This window comes from Nothobranchius furzeri, chromosome 6 (genome assembly GCF_043380555.1).
Source record: "Nothobranchius furzeri strain GRZ-AD chromosome 6, NfurGRZ-RIMD1, whole genome shotgun sequence".
Classification (NCBI taxonomy): domain Eukaryota; kingdom Metazoa; phylum Chordata; class Actinopteri; order Cyprinodontiformes; family Nothobranchiidae; genus Nothobranchius; species Nothobranchius furzeri.
Window position 1 is genome coordinate 49,818,853 of NC_091746.1, and position 14,687 is coordinate 49,833,539.

General features: G+C 42.9%; 1 protein-coding gene across 5 annotated transcripts in view; it reads left to right on the forward strand.

Moving 5' to 3' along the window:
* Nucleotides 1-14,687, forward strand: part of strbp (spermatid perinuclear RNA binding protein) — a 141,879-nt gene that overhangs the window by 112,717 nt on the left and 14,475 nt on the right. For all 5 annotated transcript variants that reach the window (XM_070552278.1, XM_070552277.1, XM_070552281.1 and 2 more), the window contains exons 5-9: nt 3,515-3,683; nt 6,787-7,051; nt 12,480-12,595; nt 13,088-13,183; nt 14,165-14,276. In XM_070552278.1, coding sequence (XP_070408379.1) covers nt 3,515-3,683; nt 6,787-7,051; nt 12,480-12,595; nt 13,088-13,183; nt 14,165-14,276 — 758 coding nt within the window. The remainder of the gene's footprint in view (nt 1-3,514; nt 3,684-6,786; nt 7,052-12,479; nt 12,596-13,087; nt 13,184-14,164; nt 14,277-14,687) is intronic.

Genomic DNA, 14,687 nt, shown 5'->3' on the forward strand with positions numbered 1-14,687 from the left:
AACAAACTTCTCTACAGAAGATGCTGCTGCAGCAGGAATGATCTTGCTCTTTGTTATCCTCAGGACACCAACCGTCTCCATGGCTGAATATTTTCACAGATCTTTTAGTCTGAGGTTTTTTATGTTAACTGCAGCGATAAGTTGAAAAGTAATTTACTGTGTTCATTGTCCTTTAATGTGATGATGGAATTCTGGAACTGAGCTGCTCTGGGTGGCTGCATGTTGGAGTAGCTCTGTTGACTATACGTAAGTTTTGCCCTTTTTTGGACATTTTTTCTTCTAGTTTCCCAAGAAAAACAGTATTTTTTGAAATTTTTCTTTTCTGTTTCTGGTGCTGTGAAGCTTAGAAAATCTTTACAGCACTTTTTTCACTTTTTAAGCATTTGTTATGATGCGTAACCATGGCAACAATCTGGTTTACAATAGGGAGCAGCTGATTAACATTGGAAAGGCTGAAATAATACCTCAACTGAAGCCAAAAATCCCAAATGAGCTAAAACGCAAGAAGCGTGGGTGCAGAGCGGAAGCAAAACGGAGACAGAGAAAGAGGAAATTCAAACCATCTCTTCCATCAATCATAATGGGCAATGTGAGATCACTGACCAACAAAATGGATGAACTCCAAGCCCTTTCAAGGACTCAGCCAGAGTATCGGCAGTGTAGTGTTATGTGTTTCACTGAGACCATATCCCCGATTCCAGCGTCTCTCTGCCAGGATTCCTGACTGTACGACCAGACAGAGATCTGAAGAGGAGCAAGAAAAGAAAGGAGGTGGAGTGGCAGTGCTTGTCAACAACAGATGGTGCCATCCATGTCATGTTTCAGTGAAATGTTGTCTCTGCAGCCCAGATGTTGAACTCTTGGCAGTAAGTTGTCGCACATATTATTTGCCAAGAGAGTTCACCAGTGTTGTCTTGGCAACCGTTTATATTCCACCTTCAGCCATTGCTGAAAGTGCATGTGATGCCATCACTTGTGTTGCCGCTAAGCTACAAACCCAGCACCCCAATGCATTTGTGGCTATATCTGGTGATTTGAATCATGCCTCGCTCTCTGCTACACTTCCAACATTTCATCAGTTTGTCAGCTGCTTCACCAGAGATAACAAGACATTGGATTTGTGTTGTGCAAATGTAAAGAATGCATACTTGTCCAAAATTAGACCTCCTCTGGGACAATCGGATCACAATCTTGTTTTTCTCTGCTCAGAATACAAACCACTTGTCCAGAGGCAGCCTGTGACAAGAAGAACTGTGAGAAAATGGTCACAGGATGCTGAAGAAGCCCTGCAGGGTTGTTTTGAGACCATAGATTGGATGACTCTCTGCCAAGGATATGAAGACAACATCAGTGCCATGACTGGATGTGTCACTGACTATATAAACTTCTGTGTGGACAACATCTTACCCACCAGAACGGTGAGATGCTTTGCCAATAACAAACCCTGGATCACCAGTTAACTGAAGAATCTGCTAAATGAGAAAAAAAAGGAGGGAGACGGGGAATTATTGAGGAGTATACAGAAGCAACTGAAGATCAAGATCAGAGACAGCAAGGAGGCATACATGAAGAAGCTGGAGAACAAACTAGAGAGGTACAATATCAGAGATGTCTGGTCAGGGATGAAGAAGATCACAGGCTTCAAGCAGAGGAAGGATTGCACGGATGGCAGCCTGGACACAGCCAATGAACTGAACAAGTTGTTCAATAGGTTCAGTTCAGGAACAAACCCAGCATCCTCCTCGCCTGTCCCCAGCCAATCAGACATCCTATCCTCCTCTGATCCAACATTTTCCTGTCACACGCTAGCTCTTTTGTCCTCTAATGCAGTCATGGACTCTTCTGGTTCTATAAACCTGTCTTCAACCAAGTCAGGAAATGCTGCTGCCCAATTTACCTCCCCTTCTCACCTATTTGTCTCTAGAAGTCAGCTGGAGAGACTGAACAGGAACAAGGCTGCAGGTCCAGATGGTGTCAGCCCCAGAGTACTGAAGGCCTGTGCAGAGCAGCTCTGTGGGATTCTGCAGCACCTCTTCAACCTCAGCCTGGCCCAGGAGAAGGTTCCAGTCCTGTGGAAGACAGTTCCAGTTCCAAAGAAAACTTGCCCATCAGTCAATGACGACTACAGACCGGTTGCCCTGATATCCCACATCATGAAGGTCCTGGAGAGACTCCTGTTGATCCACCTGAATAAGCAAACAAGGACATATCAGGACCCGCTGCAGTTTGCTTATCACCATGGAGTTGGAGTTGAAGATGCCATCATCCAGCTGCTTCAACCAACCCACTGTCATCTGGACAAAGCAGGCAGCACTGTGAGGGTCATGTTCTTTCATTTCTCCAGTGCATTTAACACAATCCAGCCTGATGTACTTTGCCAGAAACTCCAGAAGACACAGGTGGGGGGCTCAACCATCATCTGGATTAAACACTACCTGACAAACAGACCACAATTTGTGAGGCTAAAGAACTGCATGTTAAACCAGGCGATCAGTAACATAGGAGCACCACAGGGGACTGCACTCTCACCATTCCTTTTCACCTTGTACACCTCAGACTTCCAGTACAAATCAGACCTGTCATCTACAGAAATACTCAGATGACTCTGCAGTTGTCAGGTGTATCAGAGATGGACAGGAAGCTAAGTACAGAGAGTTGGTGGAGCGCTTTGTGGCATGGTGTGAAAGCAATCATCTGACCTTGAACATGAACAAAACAAAGGAGATGATTTTAGACTTCAGAAGAAACAGGGTGGAGTCAAACACTGTTTCCATCATGGGACAAGAAGTGGAGGTGGTTGAGGAATACAAATACCTTGGTGTTCACCTGGACAACAGACTGAACTGGAGAAAGAACAGCGAAGCTATTTACAAGAAGGGACACAGCAGACTGCACTTCTTGAGGATGCTTAGGTCCTTCAATGTCTGTAGCAAGATGCTGCACATCTTCTACAAGTCTGTTGTTGAGAATGTAATCTCTTCAGCCATCGTCTGTTGGGGTAGTAGCATCAGAAGCAGGGACCTGAAAAGGCTCAACAACCTAATAAAAAAGGCTGGTTCTGTTCTGGGGATGACTGTGGAACCACTGGAGGAGATAATGCAAAGAAGGATTCTCCAGAGAATGAAGAAAATTATGGACAACCCTGAGCATTCTCTTCACAAGACTGTCCAACAACGGAAGAGTGTCTTCAGTCAGAGGCTTCTTCAGTTTCGCTGCAACACTGACCGCTACTGGAGATCCTTCCTGCCAACAGCCATTGTAATATACAATAACTCTTTGACGCCTTGATTATTCTTTTTATTCTGAGCTATTACAGCAATCAATTTCCCTCTGGGATTAATAAAGTATTTTTGAATTTGAATTGAATTTGAATTGAATTGAACATTTTGTTTGGACTTAAATATCTATAGTGATCTGACAAAAGAGATTTGTACCGTTGTGTTTTATTCTTAAGCAACATTGTACATTTATTGTAAACAACGGGAGACCAATCTAAATTTTTCTGATTAAACAGGGAATCCAGCGCTGGGGGTGTGCTTTGTGGAGTGATGAGGGTCGGTCTGGTGGCCAAAGGACTCCTGATCAAAGGAGACATGGACCTGGAGCTGGTGCTGATGTGCAGAGACAAACCCACACAGACGCTGCTGGACACTGTCTGTCAAAATTTACCCACACAGATCCAGGTTAGACATACACACACACACACACACACACACACACACACACATGCACACGCACACAAACACACACACACACTGCCTCTCTTGTGTTTTCTTTCCAATATTTGGCCACAAAGACGCTTTTAACAGACACACATTAGAATGTTATGAATGGTAGTATGGTATTGTTCAATCTTGTCTATTTACTGGTGCTGTCAGTGTGTGTGTGTGTGTGTGTGTGTGTGTGTGTGTGTGTGTGTGTGTGTGTGTGTGTGTGTATTAGCATGAGCGTAGGCAGACAAAAGACTGCAGTATCATCTACTGTGAGGCTGAGGTGTCATGTGCGTGTTTCACATTTCCTCATTAAGAAGTCATGAAGAGAAGAGACCCTGACATTCATTCAGAACAGAATAAACACTGAAGATATTTTTCATCTCTCTCTCTCTCTCTCTCTCTCTCTCTCTCTCTCTCTCTCTCTCTCTCTCTCTCTCTCTCTCTCTTTCTCTCTTTCTCTCTCTCTCTCTCTCTCTCTCTCTCTCTCTCTCTCTCTCTCTCTCTCTCTCTCTCTCTCTTCTATGCTCTGTTATGAATTGAATTTTAATAGAAAAAATGATATTTTCCTAGATGTTAAATCCTCTAACTTGAGCACTGCAGCCCAATTCCTCAAACATCTGTTTGCAAGTAAAACATGTAGCAGTAATTACAAACACTTTTCTACGCTTCTATTTCAGCCTTTTGTCTTTTTCTTGATTTGTAGAACGTGGGAACATAAAAGTAATTTTTGAGATTTACATTTTCTTCCTGAAATCAAATGACTTTTATAAAAAAAAAATTCACTCACTCTTCATTTTACCAACGTCTGAACAAAAAGGTCCTTTTGTCTTTGTTCAGATTTAGTCTACGAACTGTGGGTTAGAAAAATCTAACAAATAAAACTGTAGTTTAGACAGAACGCGCTGCATTTAAACAGATAAATAATTGTGCAAATAAATGTGTGACAGTACACCTTAGATTAAATGTATTGTATTATGTATACATTAGTGTCTGCAGGTATCATTTTAATAAGTGTCTAAGCATTTTATTGAGATCTTTATAAAATTGTTTTCTAATAGATTGGCTGCTTAGCTTTTTTTAAGGTGTGGAACACCCGTTTAATCAATACATTTTCAGTGGTCTCTACTAGGAATGAATGCCTTGTAAGTCATACTCTGGGGGGAAAAAATACACCAGTGCACCATTTCCAGGAGCTACAAGTGAGCCACATCACAGCTGAGCTAAGTTCAGACGGAAGGGTTTGGAGTCTTATTTCCTGGTATTTTGACATTTCACCTCGGATTGGATAACAGCAACACAACTCTTCTGCCTCGTTTGCTCTGCAACGTTGATGTTTTATCTCCACACAAGCCTGGAGGCGTTCTACTGTGTGGTGGTGTTGCTAATGCTAATGGTTAGCTTCTACTAGCCAAGACGTGCTCTGCTGATTCCTGGATGCTAAACCAAAAACAGCCTTCCCCATCACAAGTCAAGATGGGTGAGTCCATGAACATTAAGTGACCGTGTGAGGTAGATCTGTCAGGATTTTCTAATCCTAGAGTTTCACTGTCTATTTTCTATCAGAAGCTAATGCAGGAGATAGGTGTAGGAGAATATTTTCATGTTCAGCCTGCATGACAAATTCAGAATGATCAACTATAATCTAGTGTTGTCAAAAAAATTGATACCTAGATATAAATCGACGCTAAAAGTGGTATCTAAATTAGATATTCCATCCCTGTGGTATCGATATTATGGACTATTATACACAGCCTTCTTCAAGTACACCGACACGCACGACAGCCAGATGCCGTAAAGCAGCCTCCGCCTCCCAGACAAACAGAAGAAGACGCCGCATGGCTACATTGCAATTTCCCACGCGAGTTGTCTCCGATCCAAATTTTGTCTGCCAAATAAATAAACAAAAACATAAACAGCGAATTTGGGAGGAGCTTCACAGCCCAACTTAATTAGCATACCAAGTCCGATACGTAGTTGTATAGTCACGCTTATGTGCTTAAAGGAAAACTCCCGTTTATTGCAACCCGGATTTAATTTCTAGCATGCAGTACGTTTGTTTACTCAAGCTGACAACTTTGGTGCTACTTGGATTCCCCGGGGTATTTAGATCCATCGGCGAATCGCCATCAGCGTATATCCATATAACGGGTGCGGCCGGGCACCCATGGTGCAGCCTCGAAATAAGACATTATCTGCACCAAACATCTCAATGTCGAAAGGTTTTGTTAGGAATCATTAACATGATTCCCCTGTTCGTTTTGAGCGAGTCTGGGATTTCTAGGCGTAAACAGACTAGCTGCTGCTAATCTAACCGGCGCTTTTAATGACGTCACTGCCGTGCGCCAATCTGTTTTTATTAAGATTACCGGTAGATGTACCTTTGTCCTACTGTGGAGAAATTTGTTTTCTCCCTTTATTGACCAACAGAGTTGTTCAAAAGTACAGAACAAAACATATGGCATTACATCTTATGACAAAAATGCACCATAAACAGAGTTTAAGCAGCAAAACATCACTCTGCAAATAGTGTATATATAGTGAAACAATTCATGATTTAAAGTGTTAACTTTTGCCAGTTTTTGTATGCACGTTTTAAAAAATGCTGGTACTTGAAAGGTTTAAGCACTTTATACACTTAATTCTTAACATTTAATTTTTGCAATATAAATTGAGGAATGTTATTTTTTGAATAAACTTGTTCAATAAATTGGCGTTTTTAAATAGTATCAAAATCGAGTATCGAGTTTTTTTTCCATTATCGAATCGAGTTTGAAATTTTAGCATCGTGACAACCCTACTATAATCAAAAATAAGATTTAAAAATGGTTTTTCAGCGTTCCACACCTTAAATAAGACCTAAAATGAGTTCATGCTTTCACTCCCATTGGAGACACATTTGTCCTGTTCACACGACTAAATAAGTGATTCCTTTTGTCCCTGTGTAACTTTTGTTGAGTATAATTTTTTTGTGGGGGGGGGGGGGGGGGGGATTTAGCTGCTTCTGGAAGCTGATCGATATAAGTTGTGACCTCGGCTCGTGATCGTTTGGCCTGTGTCTGTTAACGCTCTGCAGAAGCTGACAGAGGAGAAATACGAGGTCACGAGCTCTTCGCCCGAGGCGGCCATTCTGGTTCAGACTACGGCAGAGCCCAAACTCACTCTGAAGATTGCACTCACCTCGCCAACAATGAGGGAGGATGATTATCAGGAAGAAGAGGAGGAGGAGGAAGAAGAAGTAGAGGAGCTTGAGAATGGAGAGGAAGAAGGGGGGGTGGAAGAGGTGGCAGAGGAGGAAGAAGAGGAAGAAGAGGAGGAGCCGGGGAAAGAAAACGGTCAAGGTAGGATTTGCTGAGATGGGGAGGCATCGAAGTTCTCTGTTTCTTTAGAAAAGCTAGAGAACACAGTGTTTTTCTTTTTTACCTTAATTGTTCTTGTTCTGAAACACGAGGTTTGACCTCATTAATTGATGATGACACAAGACAAGACAGGAACAGGCAGAGGTGGACCGATTAGCCCCACAGGACACGCGGCGCTACCGAGACACCATAAAAGCAGCATAGATCATGTACGGTTTTAACAAAATACTTAAAACAGCAGCTCTTCAAATACAAACTAAAGCATCCACACTTTTGTTTCTTTTATGACACAAGGACAAATATTATTGTTTAGCAAATATCAATAAGTTAGACAATCTGATGTCTCTTTTTATATATTTATTATGGATAAAGCATGATTAAGTAAGACCCTCCCACCATTATCTGAAGGTAATATTTACATATTCTAAGACAAAAATCACCATGTTTCTCCATGCAGTTGTTAAAGCAATGATGCCAGTCATGGTCAGGTGATGGTTTAAGCAGATAGTCGTATTGGTGAGAGAAAACCGTGACCTAGGCCCGGCTGTTTTCTGTCATTGATTCGTATTTTTGACAATATCAAAGTAATTCCACCAAAATGTGATGACACAGAGATAGATGACATCATCACCGGGCCTTTCTTATTGAATGTGTAGAGGACCTTTGCCGTAACTGACATCTTCTGTATGTTACGTCCCCGACAGGAGGTGTTAAAATGTGAAGGAGGGGGCAACATAAGAAATGCGACAGTGGAGTTAAAATGGGTTTAACTGTTATAAAAGGTTCTAAAAACAAGTGCAAACAGATGGGAGCGTTATTAAGATAATGCAAAACAAAAAAAACTCTCAAAAAGTTTAACATTAAAAGAGCAGTTACCAACATTAAAAACACCTGGTTAAAACTTATGTTAAAAGTTTTACCGGAACAGAAGGTGTTTTAAAAAACCAAAGTCAATAAAATTGTATCACAGAGTTAACCTTTAAAATGATCCCTCGGGATCACTCGGAGTTAAAACTATTAACGTTAAAACTTCTACTCAAAGGGGTTGAAAACAAACTGAGGCCTGGAGGACAGCAGAACCCCTGCACTGCTGTCTCCCAGACAGCTGAAGGCACAGCCTTTTTATCCAGGTGTCGGTCATCAGCAGGATTCAGATCAGCTGTGCTCCTCAGCAGCCTGGAAGAGGGGAGGAGGAGAGGCGGTGTCAGGCTGATCACCGGGGCTGGGTGATCCTGGCTCCTGCATCCCAATGGCCAGGCTGGTAGCCGTAACATGTAAATAAAACTGCTTTGTAATGGTGACAGCAAAAAGTTAATACCAGCAGCAGTTATTCTACGCCGCTGTAACAAGATATTCACTTATGTTCTTAACCATAATATTGACAGCTTAAGTGCTGATGCGAAGCTAAATTAAGGAGTATCATGATGTCAGTCTGTCCTTGCTTTTGATAACTTTGTTTTGCCTTCGTAAACGACTAGACATCAGCCCTGAGCACGTCCAAGCCGAGTGTTCTCAGTCACGGAAAGAGTTTAACACAGGAGCCCAGCTCTCTGCCAGTTTAGAGTGAACTCTCCCATGTGCTAACCCTGCTAACTACCCTATGTGGCCGAATGCCAGCATGGTCAGAGGAGTGCGGCGAAGCTTAAAACCCAAACTGCAAAAGTGGGAAAGGAAACCCACCGAGGCCGAGGAGGTTTTGTGTCATTAGGAGCTCTCACTGCTCTCAACCAGGGAGATGAAATAGACTGTAAAACCAGCAGATCACCAGTCTCTTAACAAGGAGTGAATAAAATATCATTTAGTTTTTACAGCTTATTGAATCTGTAGGAATCCTGTCATTAAAGCCAAACATCAGCACATGTAATGGACTACGTTCAGAGTTAAACAGAATAATCTGGTCTTTGGTCCGCCAACGGTCCCTGCTCATTCTCCGTGGTTAGCGGAGGCTGGTTATAATTAGTTTGTGTGCAGCTTGGGAAAGCAAGGCCAGCAGGCCGGTGAAATCAATAAGTGAGAAGCAGCAAGCTGCCCATCCATCCTGTGGCTCCTGTCCAACTAGACACCCGCCTCTGGGAGAAGGATGAGAGATGGCACTAAGGTTAGCTGTACATCATTTCTCAAGCCTCGGTAATATGGAGGCCGTCGCTCCTATTTTCCCTCATACACACCAGTCATAAAGAGGGGAAAACACACGCACACCAACACACACACAGGGTCATATTTTGTAGCTGATTGCTAAGCAAACATCTAATCACTCAGATTTATTGTGGTCGTATTTTAAGAGTTAACATCCGATATTTTCTCATACATGCATACATACATACATACTGCAGCTCTGGATACTCCTCCATTTCAACTCCCAGACGGCTGCGACCCTCTCCACACTGAGTGGATCTCCTTTTGTTGGTGTTAAGAAGCAGGTTTTTGGCTCTACTACCTCCATACCTGTACCCTCACCTCCTCACCCATCATCGGTCCACCCACAGTGGTTTCATCCATGGACTTTTGTGGCTTTGTTGCTTTGGGTGTGCAGAAGTTCGAGCAGAAGAGCAAGCTCAGCATACCACTCTGTGGGGAGCCTGCGCTGTGCAGATGTGGTAGCCTGCTCAAACTGCTAAGAGCGTCTTGTCTGAGATCCAGGAGGGTGGAAGCCCTCTGACAGCTTGGAGACCTGTCTCTGTGGGAGGATGGAGTGAATGCTAAGCTGTAATCCACAGCCTGGTGCAGGGCTCCTTCTGCTCCAGGTGGGTCCGAGTTGGATGGAGACAGTAGTTGCACCGTCCTCAGTGGATTTGTTTGCTTCGTAGGCAAACTGGTGTGGGTCCAGGTCAGCTGACTCTTGTAGCTATTGTGCCAGATCTCTATAGCTGCATTATGTCTTTCCTTTAACAGTTCCTGGACCTATTCTGTCAATTACAATCCCTTTTAACAAGACACACTGTCTGCAAGTCAGCGTAATATTACCGCAACAGTGTGTCTTATAAACGCGGCATGGCAATGAGCAAATTTAGCTGCATTAGTTCCACCTCACCTGGTAGTAATATTCCGATAATTGTGAATCTGACCAGTTATAAAAGACCTAAGGCTCTCTGATGCCACTTCAGCATTGTGGCAAATTGGTGGCATTGTTTTGTAGAAACAGCTACAGGCTTTAGTTGAGATGGAAGCAGACCACCTTCTCTAAGTGAGAATGTGCAGAACCTGATATAGTCCAGGATCACCATTGTGTGGTTCCCCAGGTCCTGTTGTTTTGTTTTTGGAAGCAGTGCTAAAGCTGAGGTCATGAGTGTTGATTTTTCCACAGTCAGAGTGACGTTAGGAGCTTGTTTTTTGAGTGGGTGTATGCAGGAGTGGTTATATGCAGAGGCAGAAACAAGTGATCAGACTGAAAGGTGTGCATGGGGCTTGGTCCTATAGCCCTGTTTGATGTTGGTGCACGTTTCTGTCTAGTAACTTAAAGTGTTGGTGGAGCTGTTTCAAAGTCTACCTGGTTCAAGTCCTCATCTAGGACATGAGCTGCCTCTGGGTACCCCTACCTCCAGAGCCACATTATCAGCTAGCAGCACAACGGTGACTTTCCCTGGGAGATCACGGTCTGCATTTAATGGTTAAAGGTTCCAGGTCTGTGGCGCGTTGGTTGACGATGTTTGAGCACCAGCTGATTAAATAAATGCAAAAACCTCCTCGGCCATTTCCAGGAACGTCTTTCCTATCCTGCTGGTAGACTGCGCAGCATGCTAGCTCTATCACTGCATCTGGAATGAGAGGTGGGAGTTTCATACAATAGAAGCTCAAACAAACAATAACAAACATGAACAAGTTAGCTAGAGAACAGAGACACTCAACCCTAGAATGTTCAATAAATACAAGAACACTCAGACTCAACGTCAATGTTTTACCAGACATTTAAAAACATTTGCTTGAGTGGACACTTGTTTTAGGTAATGGGACATCCTGTTTTCAGGCAATTTAAGACTGTTTTTCCTTTAGTATCAGTCACCTTAAGAAAACAGGTTTCAAGTGTTGATGTTAAAGTGCTTCTTATACATTGTTCAGGTGTCATGTGGTATACCGTCACTGGGTCTGGGAAGGACAGAAAATTAGAGGAGACCTGATAGAAAAGGGACATTTTTAATAGGAAAGAGGGACCGGAAGGCACCAGAAACATGCTGGGTTACAATGATAAAAGAGCCAGCAGAGAGTTTCCAAGGAGTTTTAGCAGGGAGATTATAATGATCCAGTAGCAGCAGAGCAGCCCAACGTGCAGCTGGGACCATCTGCTATAAACGAGAAAAGGATTGGATAAGATCAGATAGGCGTTCTTCTGATGCTGCACATAAAATTAATCTGAAATGTAAACAGCCTCCATATTAAAAAAAAAAACATATCAAAATAAATAATTTTTTGAAGCAACGAGTGAAATATCTCTGTGGATGTGTTTCTAGAAACCCAAACGGCTCGTGTGGCTTCTCCGTGTTACCCGAGTCCTTCCTACAGGGCCGTGTTTGGGTCTAGCTGCCCTGCTGAAGCCACCCCGAGTGTGTAGTAGAAAAGCTGGAGCAGCACGAGCGCACTCAAATAAACATACAATTACACACTTGTACCCATCACACTACTCTGACTAAACCCTGCCTTCATCCCTCTTGTGTTGTGCTTCTCTCAGATCAGTTTTTAATTTTAATTTTTTTTAAGTACATTTTTTAGCTGCACTTTAGGAGCGCTTGAATCTGTTTCGCTCTAAGAGGTTGTTTTGTGTTCCTCTGTTTTTATTATCCTCTGAAATCAAGTGCACTTAAGTAATCCAGATGAACACACGAGCTGCTGTTTTGACTCCTGCCTGGTGCAGTCTGGATCAAAATTCTCTTCAAATACATAAAGGAGAGATTGATTTACCTTTGCTGGGCACCGGCCCCCGCAGTGCCCACCTCACAGTAAATCAACCGCTCCTTAGGTATTTGTTTAGTGTTTGTCTGTGGGGAGCCCTCCATCCCACAAAGTTGCTTCTTTTCTCGTGACACTTGTCGCTCTCCGTTTCACGGATTTGTCTGTACCTGGATGAATGCAAACCGCTCCAGCACCTGGACCCGGGGCATCGATGTTTGATGCAGATAAACGAATGAGCCCATTGAAATTGTGACCAGCATTCATCACAGATCTGTGAACTGTACAGAGAGTGAGCACTTTCCCACAGGAGAGTTCAACTTTATGGCATGAAAAGCACCTTGTATGTACAAAACAATATATTCATGCACGTGTGTATATTTGCGTGTGTGTATGTATGCTTTCATGCGCACTTTCAAAGCATATCTGTGTACATTCACACACATGCAAATCTTCAAACACACACACTCAGACATGATGTGTGTGTGTTTTACCTTCTCTATATCGGGTTGTTGTTGTTTTGTGGCAGTGTTGGGTGCTGCTGCGCAGAGAGTGGAGGCTGAGGAGGAGGAGGAGGGGGAGGTGCTGGATAGACACAGATGTCTGTTGGCCCTGGCAGCGCTGCGACACGCCAAATGGTTTCAGGTCGGCACCCACTCACTTCCTGTCTTTGTGCCCGATGCTTATTGTAGCCTGACGATTCGTCCTGAGAGGATGGAGCCGCTGTGTGCTCATCATGTGGTGATCCCTGTGAACAACTCAAACATTTTTGATATTTTTTGATAAAGAATTAGATTAAAAATGAAATTCAAATGTGTCGTAAGGCTACAAAAGCAATAGTTTATACTTGTTTTTCTTTTGGGCCATTGTGTGAACCTGCCTGCTTTTTATAGTATGTCAGACCTTCCCTCTGATTCTCCTCCCATACCCCTACCCATCTATCTTCCACCATACTGAAAAAAAACAAACACTTCTACATGAATATGTCCTGTTGGTGGGCTGAAGGCGTCTCATTCAATCAGTTTGTGTTTTCAAAATACGTTTCTCCTCCTGTGCTCAGTTTGTTTTTCTTTCTGCTTGATTTTTTTTCCTTCCCACCTTCCTCCATCTTTTCCTCCTCATCCCTCCATCTCCCAGGCTCGAGTGAACGGACTTAAGTCCTGTGTAATTGTCCTCAGGATACTTAGAGACATGTGCAATAGACACCCTGTCTGGGAACCTCTCAAAGGATGGGTGAGTCTTTTAAACATGATTATGTCTAATTGTTTAAACGATGAGAAATGGTTCAGCTGCTGTGAATATCTGTAGATTGGTTCAGTCAGTCAAGCTGTGTTTACTCTGCAACACAAACAAGGTGCTTTACAGCAAACAAAGCAGAAAACAGGAGAAACATTGAACAGACTTTTTGTCCTCCCTGCTTCGCTTAAATGTAAAAATTAGCACAAGAAACTTCTGTTACCACTGGCGTGAATGTTGGCTGCATCGCTATTGAAGAACCAAAAGATTAGAAGCAGCACAATTTTATTGTTGAAGAAATGCCAGAGGCCCAAACTTAAAGCACTAAAGCTAATAAACAAGTTCTGATATCAAAAGATGCTGAAACATATCAGATGTTCCACAGTTTAAGGTGGAATGTCTAACAGAATAGTTTTATGAACATTAGATATAATAAATAGGTAAAACCTGAGGTTAAAAAAGACATATTGGTAACATGTTAGTGTATTTGATTAGTGATTGCATGATATTTTTAGCCTGCTGCTTTAATACATCTGTTTTTTTTACTATTAATCAAGTCTGATTGCACTTTGTGACGTTGTCTGTTCATTTTGATTTTCAAGCGTACTGTTCAGCCTTAAAGGCCCAATAACCAAAGTTAAACGTAACTAACTGATTGCATCAGTTATTTGCATTTTTAGTAATGACATTAGATTGATATAGCACCCAAATCCCTTTACATGAGTCCAGTATTCATTCACTCACTCGTCCATGCTCAGGTGGTGTTCATGGCATCTGACAGAAGTAGAACAAATGAGCTGGTATTGAACTGGCAACCCTCTGATTACCTGCTGACCCACCCAGTGTTGTGATAATGTTATTGATAGGCAGATTAGTGGGTTTTGTATTTACTGGTATTATTAGCTTATACCAGCAGTCAAGACCTTTAACTATCCTTGCACCCCTTCTGTATTTTGTGATGCGTTCTTATTTTTGCAGCCGTTGGAGCTCATTTGTGAGAAGGCCATCGCTACCTGCAACAGACCTCTCGGGGCGGGAGAAGCTCTGCGCCGTGTCATTGAGTGTCTGGCCTCAGGCATCCTGCTCCCAGGTACCAAACCAAGGTTTTAGAGTTGAACAATCTGCATGGGTGTCGTTGTGCGTGTTCTCCGATAGTGAATGTGTTCGGCGCTGGGTAGATGAGCAAACGGTCTGGCACATTTCTGAGCCACGAAGGTCGAGGCATTGTCAATGACCTTGCAGAGAGCAGCTGTCTGAGGCAGGTCATCATTGTGAGAGGGGTTTAATTAGGCACGGCTCTACAACATGGTGTGCATCCTCTAAGGAAATGTCTGCAGAAAGCTCAGTTTCAGTCTCTCCAGGTTAAAGCTGGCGGTGTTTGGTACATCTCCTCTTAGTGTATAAGAACCGAGAAAACAAAATAACTAACAGCTTATGTTTTACTATCAGGGATTATTCACATGCCACATAAATGAAGGCTAGTGTCAGAACAGAGGTGACT